This window comes from Lissotriton vulgaris, chromosome 4_1, assembly GCF_964263255.1.
Source record: "Lissotriton vulgaris chromosome 4_1, aLisVul1.2, whole genome shotgun sequence".
NCBI lineage: Eukaryota > Metazoa > Chordata > Amphibia > Caudata > Salamandridae > Lissotriton > Lissotriton vulgaris.
The window spans coordinates 1,261,601,618-1,261,616,667 of record NC_141691.1 but is presented as its reverse complement, the minus strand read 5'-3'; the positions used below and the strand labels follow the sequence as shown (position 1 = coordinate 1,261,616,667).

The window sequence follows — 15,050 nt, the reverse complement described above, 5'->3', positions numbered from 1 at the left end:
GTTCAGTAGTTGGTACGATTTTTAAGGAATATTTCAAATTTTCAAAAGTAGACAGAAGAAATTTCACAGAAAAGCAGACAATGGATTCCTATGGAGAAAATTCAGGTTACTAGCAAACCCGGCTAGGATTACTTTTGTGGGTCAGTGCTGGGCTACAAGGTACAGTATTGGCTTCTCTCCTGATCACAGGTGAGTACTTCGGAATTCGGTATTCGGCTGATTTTATAGGAATATTTTAGAGTTTCAAAACTTCACACTTAGAAGATTTTTCGAGTCAAACCAGTCAATGTTATCCTACGGCAGGAAAGTGAGTTATCGGTTTCCAGGTGAATACTCGACCAGTGAATTTAAAGTTCTGGGCATAGACTCAGTGGTTCCCCAGAGTTAGGTAGGTACAGTTGGTCCACCCTTAGCGGCACAGGGGCAGCCGCGTGCAGAGGTAGTTAGGCCCAATGTTATCCAATGAGAGGCAGGGGGCCTTCGGTTGGTGGCTGCTGGCTAGCAGGCCACGCGGCTGTGGGAGCTGGGCTCTTGGTCACTTGCTCAGGGCAAATGGGGAAGTAGGATAGGGCACAGGGTGCCCGGCCAGAGGCACTCGGCCGGCTGGGTGCAGGGTGCTTTAGAGCCATCGGGCGCTCAATGTTATTCAATGGGAAAGGTAAAAAGGGAACAAAGGCTGCATATTCGCGGACGGTGATTCTTCAGGTGCGACCACCACTTCAAGAGGTAAGTTGGGATCTTGGAGAAGAGGTAGGTACCCCAAAGGAAGGCACAGGGGACCGCAGGTCGCCGGTTGCAGGGGTGTCTTTGGGCATCGGGAAATCTTACCCTCAGCTGATCACGGTTGGAGGGGTCCCTGGTTCTGAGGCTGCAGGCGTCGTCTAGTTCATCGAGGAGAGTCTTTGGGCACTGGACATTGGGTCCCAGTTGCCGGGGGGGACTTCCTTGTGGTCTTGGATCACTCGGGCACAGGCCGGGCTTGGCAGGGGCAGAGTGGGTTGGTCTGGTGCTTCCTGGCTGGTACCAGGGGTATGGTTGTTGAAGCAGAGCCTCTGCTTATGTGAGTGCTAGTCTTCAAGAGGGTCAAGGCAGGCTGGTCTTCCGGGGGTCCAAAGGTTGCTGTCCGCAAGAGTCGCCAGGATTAAGCAGGAGAAGTTTCCAGGATCGACAGGCCGGTAGGACTGGGGCCAAGTCAGTGGGTCTCGTCCTGTTGTTAGCAGCTGCACGGCGGGTCTTCTTCTTCTTGATCTTCTTTCTTCTTTTCTTATCGGGATCTGAGGAAGGAAGGTTCAGGGAGCCCCTATATACTAAATTTAGGGGTGTCACAGGTAGGGCAAGGGCAGGGACAAATAGGTCCCTGTCCTGGGGTGGGTACACCCCCTAGTCTGCTCACCTCCAGTGGAAGGGGGCAGGAGCCTAGCTTTGATTGGGCAGGGCTCCCAATCCTCAAGATGGCTGGAGCCCAGGGTCGTGCTTCACCTCACCTCTCCCACCTGAGGGGTGGGGTTGGCACAGGGTGGCACACCCCCTTGCTGACATAGGGTTTCCCGACAGTCTTCCCGCCAGTGTGGGGGTCAGAACCGGCGGGGCCAGTTGCTGGGTACAGCAAATGGTCTGGAGAAGCTCACAGAGGCGGCAGGCCTTTGAAGCTTTCCCCTGCCCATCCTGGGGGAGGAGACCTAGCATCTCGCCCAGGATGTGCATTGTTGCAGGCCCAGGAGAACGGGGGCTCTCCACCCAGGGGTCCAGCAACATGTCTGCTGTGAGCCAGCCTAGGCAGCCTCTCAGTCCAGACGTGGATTGTAGCTTAGGTTTCAGGGGGCATCTCTAAGATGACCTCTGGTGCATTTTACATTAAATCTCACACTGGCATCAGTGCGGGTTTAATGTGCTGAGAAGTTTGATACCAAACTTCTCAGTCTTCAGTGAGGCAATCATGGTGCTGTGGAGGTCGTAATGTCGACCTTCCAGCACCATATACTCTTAATGGCAGCACTGCACTTACAGTGCCAAGGAATAGCCCTGGGTACTGTAGGGGCACAGGGCTCATGCACCTGTGTCCACACCACTGGCATAGGGCACCCAGCTAGAGGAGTGACTGGTGTATGCCAGGCTAGTGGGTCTTGTGGGCTTGCACATAGGGATGTGTGCCATGTCGACTCTTTGTGATGCCGAAGTTTGAGGTGAAAAATTTGAGGGCAAGCTAGTTTCTTGCATCAAACATTTGTGATTTTTTTTTTTACAAGTGAAAACCAACAGTGGCTTTGCATGCATAAACCTGGCCATTTGCACTTTTAACGCTCAGTTACATGAGTACAGCTTTGATAATCGGGACCTACATCTTTACATGATCATTTTGAAAAAAAAACTTAGGGTAAGAAGTTCCTGTCACATGAGCACTCTTGAGATGCAGATAAAAAAGAAGAACAATTACACAGAGAAAAACCAAATTACACTATCACACAGGAATCTATATGTCTTTATCCACTGGTAATTAAACTGCAGCAGGCTCTGAAGGAAATGCAGGGCAGCACATTCGAAATCAGTCGTGGTGTCTACATACCTGATAATGCTTCAACCCTGGGTCTCAGTCTTGATGGTGAAAATAAAGACAGTTTGTAATGAAATTGACTTTCATTTGTGGCATGTGAAATAGAAATGGACTGTTGATTAAGATGAATTTTAATCAATTCAAACAGACTGTGCTCAATTGTATGTATTTTACTAGAATACAATTTGCATTCATGTCTTAGTCTGGGTTTTTGATGAATCATATTTACTTCCATTTTAAAAAATAAAATAAAAAAGGATGTTGTTCGTCTCAGTTCCATAAGATTATTCAAACTGCAAGAACAGAGTAAAAAATTAGGAAACAATTATTGATATGACGGGAATTAGGCAAAAAGCTGTGCCTCTTTATCTGCAATTTATTTTCGGTAGCTCTGCTAACAACTGGAGGTGGCATTGCACTGTACATCATAGAAGGGTGAAAATACTGAAGTTATAGAATTTCCTTTTCAGACGGAGTGTACTATTAGCAGACCTGTTTGGTCTTTAGTGGTCTGAAAGGTGAGAAACTGGGTGTTGAAGACATATGTTGGCCATGGCAGCGAAGTTACCTTGTGCCAGAACCATGCTCTGATGGGTAGAAGTAATGGGCAATAAATGCACAAAAGATTGTAGTGTTTTAAGTTGGGATGGAATCCTCCTACATAAATAGGTGTGCTGCACTGATGGAGTTTGCTGGTATGTGACGATGTTGGCAGCTGAAAAGTTCTTTTGACTGTTCTCAAAGCTTTATCAAGATGGCGGTGTAACTTTGCATAGATGCCAGTCTAGTGTTTCGGCTAGTGTAGGAATCTCATGCATTGCCAGTCACATCTTCCCTAGCTGCTGTTGTGGGTTCATCCTCTGCTAAAATGGCAGCAAAGTAATTCCAATGTATGTAGAATGTCTGTTTAATCATAAAACGTGCAACAACAAGCAGACAATGTTCCCCTCTTTGGCAGACCACTGCTGGTAATAACACATTTTTATGCAGTGCTCCTTCTTAACTGAGCATTACTAAGCTTAACTAAAGAACATCGAATAAACAGCCTGATATTGACTTTCTGTGTGCACATATTAAAGAAAGCAGACATTATATATGGGACTACAACCAGCTTGCCATCTTACTTATTGCCTTCATTAAACTTTAAATTGGTATAAAATTAACTCAAGTAGTTACACGGGGTTCACTTGCACAGCCATATTGATAATGCTCAACTGAGGCATGGGCTACTTTTGGCTTACTATTTGAAATTTCTGAAATGCATAATTGTACCCTTTGTGACATCCACAGTTCTGTAAGACAAGGTCCTAGAGAAACTAGTGGTGAGCTAAGGCATGAACTATGCCTTTCATCAATACCTAAAATTAAAAATGTTTTACTATGTCAGGATTCCCGGACCAAACCACTATTCATTGTGGTACAGGACCTTATACTCTTGTGACTTGATTAAGGCAATTCGCTTTACTTGGGCTTTCCGGCCTCTATAATAAAAACATTATAGATAATTCAAAATGCTGTGGTTCACGTTCTGATAAATATTCCCACATCTCACTCTTTACGCACAGCACTGGAAAGTCTTCATTGGCTCCCAGTAAAGAGAAGGATTGAGTTCAAGGCCCTATGCATTTCCCACAAGATCAAATATGCTCAGGGCCTACATATTTTAAGCCAGTTAATTGTCCACAAAACAGCTCATACGATTTGAGGTCAAACAACACCTCCAATCTGGTTGTCCAAAAGATCAAAAGAACCAGAGGTGTAGGATGGCCCTTCACATACTTGGCTTCTAAACTATGGAACTCCCACCCCATACACTTGAGAGCAAACTACAATCTCATGAGCTTTAGAAAGCAATTAATGACACACCTGTTCACTTAGTCATCTCAAAACCTTGTGTCATTATGTTTGCTAGCGCTGGGATGCCTGAGTTTGGGTAGTCATGCGCTCTATAACACTAGGTAACATAACAACATAACATGCATTATAATGCAATATATAGGAATCTCGAACACGTTCAAGTAATGATTCAGGCAAAGTTTGCTGCATAGACTTGAGCAGAAAATTAACATTTGCTACTTTGTCAATCCTTACAAAACATATTGATGATATGCTTGCAGAAAATCAACCTGCAGCACCAAAGAAGTACAAAAATGTCAGAAACAAGTGGCACATCCAACTTAGACATCCGACCCACAATCGATCAAGGTTTGGATTTAATGGAGGACATTCCTGTCTATATAGCTGACAATTGTATGATGCCGCAAGCACAACTGCGAAAACTTGAGAAGAGAATCAGATTAGATGCTTTTAGGTCTCGCCTGAGCCAGCTCTTGTGTTGCTCTGCGAGACATTTAGTGTGTGGGCTTTTAAAAGCCCTACCACAGCTTTTTGGGTGGCATAGAGTGTACGGTTAGTCACACAATGACAAGCAGAGGTGCCATCTGGCTTTCCTCTCTCGTCATGGTGCGTGCACATCACACACCACTTGCTGCATCTGCTCTCACTTTCGTGCGTTGAATTTGCATACCTCTCGGGTACCCTCATAATCACCTTCGCTGCCTCAGTACCCCTCTGGAACTTGCCTGTGGAATAGCTTTTGACTTCCGTGACCTCATAAAGACTCCCCAGTAGTGGTAACAGGTTCCGTTCATGTTTTTTTTTCTGCCCTTTAATTTGGCTGCGCTTGTGTTTCTGTGCTTGTTGTTGCCGACAGCATTCACACCACTACTGCCAGTAGCGGCCTGTGTCCTCATGCCCCTTCCTCTCCTGCATCTCCATGTCAGTGGTGAGCATTTCTTGGAAGCAGAGAAAGCTTCAGTTTGTGATTTTGTTCTGCCGACAAGCCACCCTGCAAATTGGTGTGCACTTCCATTCTCGATCGTGGCTGTTGTGAGCTTCAGTGAAGTCCCGGACCCGACTGGATTTGGGTGAGACATGCCGATAGTAAACCATATGCCACATAATGATAGTAAACGATATGCCACATAACCAGACCTGCTGCTAAAGATGGTCTGGTCACTGCAAACACGGGTTCGGTTCGCAGAGCGGGCGGACGGCAGCCATAAAACATGTTGGGTATACAAAGCTCAATAGATCCCCCCTTACTGAAACTTTTCCAGCACTATGGTGGTTACATAAACAAAGCTTGTGTTATTTTCCCTGGGATTTGGCTCCTCTATATGCGTTTTAAGAAAACATTATATTTGTCATTCTGTTTTATATTTCCCATTTGCAAAATTAAACGTTTTACACTGTGCCCAATAAAAAAAATGTTTTTCCTCAAACCATAAAGTGCAAAACTACGTTTACTCTACATTTTATATAAGGGTCCTGATTTAATTCCTTACTTGTAGCCGCCATCTGGCTTTCCTCTCGGCCTTTAGCCATTGCTCTCTCCCAGAGCCTCCTCTACACCCCGCTTCCCTGCTGCTCTTTCACACCAGGCACTTCATGTGCAGAGGCGCAGCGCCATCGTGCTTTCCTCTCGGCCATTAGCCGTCGCTCTCCCTCAGAGCCTCCTCTCCGCCCCTCCCCTGATGCTCTTTATTACAAGTTCTTGATCTACCCTTCCACCAAAGACACATGAAGCCCTTCATAAGGCGCACCCCGTGAGATTTAAGTGCAGCCCCCTCCCCTTTAACTGTGATATTTACTTCAGCCGAGGAACAATTTGTGAATCTGTTGGTAACTGCAATTGTTCAACTATTTCACTCCAGAGTCCCACCGACCCTCACTCATGATGACTTTCATGTGTCAGGAGTTATTCCTTTCGAAATCCAGAGTCTGGCGCTGCCCTAGGAAGGACGCAGATCTAAGCTGTGGAGTTTACAGTCTTTTAAGGGCCAAACCACCAAACTTAAAAATGGTCTCAATATGTGTCAATCTTATTTTTCTTCCATGTTTGCTGTTCTTTGCTGCTGGGATACATTAAACGAAACAGAATATGCATAATACCTTTACGTCTTTAACAGATTCTTTCTAACCATTCTCTTACGATAGAGAGAAAGATCCTGGTTTGTTCGTGTGTCATCTATGGGCCTTTTGGATGATTTTATGGAAGTGATTTGCTGTTCTATTGCATTTCTACTGCCACTCAAACTCTTTTTGTGTAAGGACATTTTCCTATTGTTACTACTACATTTCCCCGTCCAATGCATCTATTCCTTCAGTGTAGATATTTTTAAAATTCTTCAACACTTCATCATAAGGGTCGTCGTTGATAGCATGCACTTCTTGTTGCTATCTCTGGGATTTGTCTTCCATTCCAAAGGCGATGTCTTAGAAACCACAGTCGTCTTGAAAAATGGTAAAAATGTAAACCAGAAAAACAAGCATTGGCATAGCCAATAGGTCTCACCTTTGGGACCTTATAAGTATTTAGTTATGCAGCACAATATCATTGGTACAACAGCATCAACTGTTGCGTGGCTAAACACTTACAAGGTCCCAAAGGCAAGACCTATTGGCTATGCCAATGCTTGTTACTCTTTATTGAGAAGTTTATATGGGCAGCAGCATACTAAAAAAACTGTGCAGTCCCTCGTAATAAAAGGAATATGCAACAATAGAGATGGACAGGTGGAAGTAGTTTAAGCCACACATCTATATATATACAACAGCAACTACCAGTAACTAGCCAAAGTTCTGCACATACATAAAATGCAAATACAGTTAAGACGGCAAAAACATATGCTCAAAATACAGTCTGAAATGTTCTTAACATATCATACCTTCAGGTTTTGCGTGACGTTTGCAAGATTGGAAACAAGGCTATGTGGAGTCAGAGCAACTCCAGTGAAGTTTACCAATGAGATGGCATAGCTGATGCTATCAAGGTCATTCAAGAGTAATCCTGTGCACTCATCGTCACATGCTAGGAATGTAAAATATTACAAAACACTCAGGTCAATTTACACATACAAAAGTTGAATTCACAAATGGGCACATTTGTATAAGGCCCTCAATGTTAAAAGCAGTCTCCTCGTGTTTTTACGTTGTACTTCAATAATTATATTCCTCATTTAGAGTTTGCTTCACAGGTTACTGTGTCACAAATGATGTTGCAGATATTCTATCTGCCTTATGACAAGAGCCATAGGAGCTAAAGCACCTGTAAAGAGGCAGCACAATATCGCCATGTTTGTGACGGGTAAAGCCCCTTTTGCAAACTCTAAATCAGGCGCTACGTTTAAAACCTGGGGCCAAATGACAAAGAGATTATTATGAAACCTTTTGGGGAGATTTTAACAAGGTCTATCTTCTAGGAATTTGACCATTTAAAAAATGAGTTAGGCCACATCAAAACTAAAAACATTTCCAAATAAATATGTTACTTTATAAAGGTTGAGCATTTTACAGCAAAGCAGTGCAGCAAACATATATACAGAAATATATTTCCCTTACCCTGAGCAGGCACACTGAAGGCTACCTTGTGCCAAAGCACACATCCATGCACCATTCTGAAAGGGTGGGAGTGTTATTTTATACATAGGTTTTGCACTGAAAGGGACCCATCTAGTACAAAATACTATGCTTTAATACCGTTCACAATTTTTGTGTGCTGTACAGTGCAGTTGGAAAAATGTGGAAACTTTTAAAACTTGCTCCACTGTTACACCTGCCATCATCAGCAGGGATAATTTAAACAAATTCCCTACCTACCAATGCTAGTAGTTAGGGATTTGTTTCCTAAAACACAAGAATGCCCATGTATCCCAAATGGCACACCCAATTGACGCAATGTAGCGCAAGGTAGTGCCTTTTGCTACTTTGCGTTAATTTTGGCAACTTTACAATGCAAATCATGATTCACAATGGTAAGTAAACGCCAACAAAACATTTTATACCAGGCTTGCATCATTTTTTTGACAGAAAACCGGTGGGTGCAATGAGTTAATAACTCTGGACCACAAGGTTACTCTACTTCACACCGAAGGCATATCAATTTTGACTGCATCCCACTCCAGATCTGCCCTGCTGACACAGACTGTGATGCTGATGCATGATGACAATGGGTACTGTAACCCCATACATTTGTAATTTTCATATATAGCATAATACCTAGCAGGGATGTTTTTTGTTGCTACAAAGGTCCTTTTTATAAAGTAAAAAAAAGATAACCCACTTACAGATGCACTCTGTTTCCAAAAGGATATGCCTGGGCTGACAGGCATCGCACAGCCGTCCTGTTACTCCATCCTTGCAGACACACTGCCCAGATTGTCTGTCACAGTGACCATGCACAGAGCCATTAGGGTTGCAGTCACATTGCTGACAGCTGCCACCAGGTTCACTGGGGTTTCCATAATATCCCAAGGAGCATCTAGAAGCACACAGATTAACATAAGGCCAAGTTAGGATCAGAATGGGCAAGTCTTGAAATCAACACAAGAAAATGATTAATGTCAGAAATATATACCACATTATTCTGTATTGCATTCTAGGTTAAACCCTTAGCCAGGGCCGGACTGGCTACCGGGCGTTTTGGCATGCTGCCGAGCTGGGGGCTGATGTCACTTCGGTGGGGGCTAATTTCATTGATGGAGACATGCATGTGCTTCAAAATAAACAAAGCGAAATTAATTTCATTCAGCACACGCAGGTCCCCATCAAAGAAATCAGCCCCCAGCTCGGCAGCATGCCAAAACGCGCGGTAGCCAGTCCGGCCCTGCCCTTAGCCACAATGTTCAAGTCAAGTTAATATATTTGCTTTCAAAGGTTTGCAAGAGCACTTTGTAAGGAAACACGGGGCATATTATCAAGCAGAGCGTTAAAAATTATCACTGTTTTAGCGGCAGCGCGGCGATAATGGGTTTGATAACATGCCCTTGAGAATTCCAACAGAAGTCCATGTTCTGTTGTGAACATGGGCTTCTATTGGAATTCTCCAGGGCATAATATCAAAGCCCATTATCGCCGCTTTAGCTGCCGTTTTCTGCTGCTTAAACAGTGATAATTTTAAGACCCTGCTTGATAATATGCCCCTTGGCTTTTTGGCGGTTTACCCCCAATACACACTTTTTGCCTGTTTTGACTCTTAAGTACTGGTGTAATGGATCAGAAATGTCCAGAGCCCTGATACCCAGGACACACTGCATGTTCTCCGACCCTTAAAATGGTTATGTTTAATTGGGTTATCCTCAATCAGCATAGCCAAACTTACCTGTAAGTCTCTAGTACCAGGGGTACCCAGGGCCTGTAAGGTAGAGTGTCCTCCCTGGACTGGAGCGCTTCTGGCACCTTGAGTGAGACAAAGTAAAACAGGGCTCCCAGTCTGCCACTGAAGACTGGAAGTGCTGTTTACAACTACTAACTCGAATTTGTCATTTAAGGGAATGGCAAAGCCCAAACCTCCCTTTTTATTATTAATGTGTGGAAGTCACCCCTATGGCAGGTCTAACGAGCCCTAAGGCAGGGTACTATATATTAAAAAAGTGGAATGTGTGCTTTTACATGTTCCGGCAGTAAAAATCATAGTTTGTCATTTTTACTGTGGATAGCATCATTGGCAAGTCAGAGTTACAAACTGACACCCAAGTCCTCCTAACTTCTGAATGGGATTACTAAATTTGGTACTGTTTGGTATCAAAAGAATCAGCGCATTAAATCTGATTTAATGGTTACATTGAAACTAATGTCACTGGTGTGCAAACAGCAAATTTAGAAGTTCCCACTTTAGTTGCCCAGGGTTTCCAGGGCCCCTTTACTGAATAACATGGGGCTTGTCCAGCAGACAGATTTCTGCTCTCCTGGGGAGACATGCTAACAACTGCAATGAAAGGACACAATAGGGGCCTGCATGGAATAGAGGTGTTACCGCCTACTGCAGTAAGCCATACAGGTGTTAGCCCAAAAGGTAAGTTTCAAAGGAGAAGCAGCCTGTGAAGGGCAACTGGGAAACTCTTAGAAGAGGAGCTACTCTATTTTTGGGCAGATAGGCTGACCCTGGGGACAGGAGAGGGGAAGCCAGTTGTCAATCTGAGTGTTGATAGAGGGGTCTCGCAATCTTGGGAGTGGCTACAATGGTGCATCCTGCGATAGCCAGATGCCACACTTCCAAGGAAGTGGTCATCAGGAGGGAAGGAACCGGGTAGCCCATTGGCTAACAACCACATACGACCCTGAGAGCATTTTCTGCAGATAGATAGGGCACCCCTGGCACCCAGAACTCATATCTCGACCAAATTGGAAGAAGGACTGGCCTGTGACCACGACAATGGGCGACTGGTAATCCAGTGGCGAATGGGCTTCGGCCTGACTGGAGAGCTCTCTGTGGGATGTCGACCCAGCTACCAGCAAGCCATCAACATCTTCGTAACCTAAGGAATCCCTGCAGGAAGACCCTTATTGACTGCGTCACACCCATAGCATCCTTATGTTATCTATACTAATATTATAAAGAGAGAGCCCAAATCTTTGAGGCGGGTAATCTCAGGAACCACAGCACCAATCACAACACCCAATACAGCGTTGGAAAGGGCAGTTGCAGCAGAAGGACATAGGCTATGCAGATGCCCACCATATACATTTAAAAGGTAAAAGAACCGTGCCAGCACAGTAGTCCCTTGTGGGTGTGTCTGCGTTGTGCTGTGGGCTTGTGCTGGAGGCGTGACAAACGCTGGGGGCGTGTGGTACGTTCCGCCCTTCATGCCATTTCTTATATCGTGTGCTGTGGGCGTGTGCTGGGGAGCAGGATTACGGAAAAAAGCCGAAACCTAGCCCTGATCCCTTAAAATACCCCTGTACCCCAAAACCCAAACCTACCCCTGAACCCTAAAAATACCCCTATACCCCAAAACCCAAACCTAGCCCTGAACCCTAAAAATACCCCTGTACCCCAAAACCCATACCTATCCCTAAACCCTAAAGCTACCCCTGCACCCCATAACCCAAAACTATATCTGAACCCTTAAAATACCCAAACACCCCAAAAAATATACCTCAGTACCCCAAAACATATACCCCTATACCCATACTTACCTTATCCAAACATTTTTAAAAAACATGCTGTTACTATTCATGCATTTACAACGAATTTCGTTGTAAATGTATGCGTGGTAAAAGCATATAAAATGTAATGCCATGCGTTATAATGGCATTGCGGAGTCATGGTACCATCGTAATGAAAGTATGCGGAGTGATGGTATGCGGAAAGAAAGTTGCGGAATAATGGCTCCCCCGGTAAGTACACTGGTGGCACGGCGGCCCACATCTCCAGCAACATACTCATATTTTTTCACCACCCATTTAAAAAATGCACAGGTCTCTCTCATTGATGGCCAGCACCGAGATACATTTTAGACACACCTCCCGCCACAAGTTCTAGAATTGCGAACTTTAGAGCTGGGGAGCTACGTTCGAATCTCAGCATCAGTTCAACATCCTGTGATTCCAGGCAAATCGCTTTGTCTCCCCATGCCTACCAAAAATGATGTGTTCTTTTGTGATGTAAATTGTGCTCATGCCATGTTGTCGAGTTCGCGCTATATAATATTGCAAGGAAAAATAAATTAGGGAATCTCGAGTTCACACACTACTGAACGCGCACTCTTAAGTGCATCAGCAGTGCACTGTGAATCGGAGCGTTTCACAGGCCTGTCACAGATAAGAAATGCTATCAAAACGAAATCCTACAAAACAATTATACTACTGGCCGGCAGCAATTCATACCCGGACAACGTCGGGACGGGCTGCTAGTTTATATTTATATATGAAGTATTTACTTTCCCTACTATTGCACTCACTGGAGAGGGGATAGTAATTTTTAACCCTACGCCATCCAAAGCTTTTCCTACTGTTGCACTCTCTGGAGTAGGAATAGTAATTTTTACCCCTACGCTATCCAACGCTTTCCCTACTGTTGCACTCACTGGAGTGGGAATAGTCATTTTTACCCCTGCGCTATCCAACGCTTTCTCTACTGTTGAACTCTCTGGAGTGGGAATAGTAATTTTTACCCCTACGCTATTCAACGCTTTCCCTACTGTTGCACTCACTGGAGTGGGAATAGTAATTTTTATCCCTATGCTATCCAACGCTTTCCCTACTGATGCACTCTCTGGAGTTGGAATAGTAATTTTTACCCCTATGCTATCCAACGCTTTCCCTACTGTTGCACTCACTGGAGTGGGAATAGTAATTTTTATCCCTACGCTAGCCAACGCTTTCCCTACTGTTGCACTCTCTGGAGTAGGAATAGTAATTTTTATCCCTAAGCTATCCAACGCTTTCCCTACTGTTGCACTGACTGGAGTGGAAATAGTAATTTTTACCCCTACGCTATCCAACACTTTCCCGACTGTTGCACTCTCTGGAGTGGGAATAGTTATTTTTACCCCTACGCTATCCAATGCTTTCCCTACTGTTGCGCTCTCTGGAGTGGGAATAGTAATTTTTACCCCTACGCTATCCAACACTTTCCCTACTGTTGCTCTCTCTGGAGTGGTAATAATAATTTTTACCCTCTCACTATCCAACGCTTGCCCTACTGTTGCACTCGCTGGAGTTGGAATAGTAATTTTTACCCCTACGCTATCCAACGCTTTCCCTACTGTTGTGCTCATTGGAGTGGGAATAGTAATTTTTACCCCTACGCTATCCAACGCTTTCCCTACTGTTGCACTCTCTGGAGTGGGAAGAGTAAATTTAACCCTCTTGCTATCCTACGGAAAAAATATTGTATATGTTTGTTAATAATATGTATATATATATCTATATATAAGACACATGCTCCCTTCTCACGAAAAAGAACGAGCCACACGCAGGTGCAACGGGAGAATCCTTTTTAATTTGCAAATCAAAGCGTCGGCATGACGCGTTTCGTCGAAATGACTTTCTCAAATGCCGCTTTGCCGCTTTCAATTCTCGATTCCCAAATGTCCACATTAAGTCCTCAGATGCCCTGTTACGATTGGGCAAGGCATCTCAGCAGGTAGAGGGAGGTGTGTCCAAGGACTCGCTACTCCGAGTCAAGCAGTAATTAAGCGCAGGTGCTCCCCCAGTGGGCTGTGTCTGCTTCTTCTCCACTCCGCCTAGACCAAAAGTAGGAAAAACGATTCTCCTTCACCTTCACCCCGCCGCCGACACCAAACTCCAACTTGCTGGCATCACATAAGTAAGTGACGCTTCTTCGTGTAGTCACGATTCCAAAGGTTTGGACAACTTGAAGTCAGGTGAGAGAGGCGGTTCGGCGGTTCCCAAGTCCATTAGGCATACCAGCAAGCTGCCACATTAGCCGCCGAACAACTTCTGGGGTGGGGGCTCAAAGTGCGCTGTGGCTGCACACTAAATATAAGACACATGCTCCCTTCTCACGAAAAAGAACGAGCCACACGCAGGTGCAACGGGAGAATCCTTTTTAATTTGCAAATCAAAGCGTCGGCATGACGCGTTTCGTCGAAATGACTTTCTCAAATGCCGCTTTGCCGCTTTCAATTCTCGATTCCCAAATGTCCACATTAAGTCCTCAGATGCCCTGTTACGATTGGGCAAGGCATCTCAGCAGGTAGAGGGAGGTGTGTCCAAGGACTCGCTACTCCGAGTCAAGCAGTAATTTCCCTACTGTTGCTCTCTCTGGAGTGGTAATAATAATTTTTACCCTCTCACTATCCAACGCTTGCCCTACTGTTGCACTCGCTGGAGTTGGAATAGTAATTTTTACCCCTACGCTATCCAACGCTTTCCCTACTGTTGTGCTCACTGGAGTGGGAATAGTAATTTTTACCCCTACGCTATCCAACGCTTTCCCTACTGTTGCACTCTCTGGAGTGGGAAGAGTAAATTTAACCCTCTTGCTATCCTACGGAAAAAATATTGTATATGTTTTGTTAATAATATGTATATATATATCTATATATATAAATATATATATATATATGTTTTAAAATAAAATAGTTTTTTTAAGTTTCATTAATTATTTATTAATTTTAAGTTTATTTAAATATTTTAAGTATGCTTAAATTAATTATATTTATTATTATATTAGTTTTAAATTACTTTTAAGATATTTAAAAAATTCGATATTTTGACTGTCTATATTTTTTCCTATCGATATTTGGGAGTCGATATTTTTGTACTTACCTGTTTGTAGATAGGAAGTCGATATTCTGGCATTCGATATTTTTACCTCGATATTTTGGAAAGTCGATATTTTGACTGTCGATATTCTGTCAGTGATCCCCATGTCACACAGCCTGTAGTCGCAGCCTGTATGAGTTTGGTGCTGGGTCTCTTTGAGTGCCATAAGATATGCTGCAGCGCTAAGGGGCCTTCTTTAGTGCCTATACAATAGGTACCGGAGGTAATACTTACTAGTGGTGCTAAAGTCTTGGTCACTTGGAGATTAAGGGACCAGTTGTCTTGTTTTCAGGAAAGAACACTAGCACTGGGGACGTGCCTAGCAGGAACGTAGTGCACTATAATCAAAGTTACATAATATACCAGGCAAAAAGTGGGGGACTACTGCAATAAAAACCCAGGGTCCTACAGAGGAGGAGGTGGA

At 44.1% G+C, this 15,050-nt stretch overlaps 1 protein-coding gene across 1 annotated transcript in view; it reads right to left on the bottom strand.

Moving 5' to 3' along the window:
* Window positions 1–15,050, bottom strand: part of LAMA1 (laminin subunit alpha 1) — a 533,346-nt gene that overhangs the window by 201,262 nt on the left and 317,034 nt on the right. The window contains exons 32-33 of the mRNA XM_086965467.1: window positions 8,680–8,873; window positions 7,282–7,424 (exon numbers count right to left, since the gene is read on the bottom strand). Of these exons, the coding sequence (XP_086821593.1) occupies window positions 7,282–7,424; window positions 8,680–8,873 (337 nt within the window). The remainder of the gene's footprint in view (window positions 1–7,281; window positions 7,425–8,679; window positions 8,874–15,050) is intronic.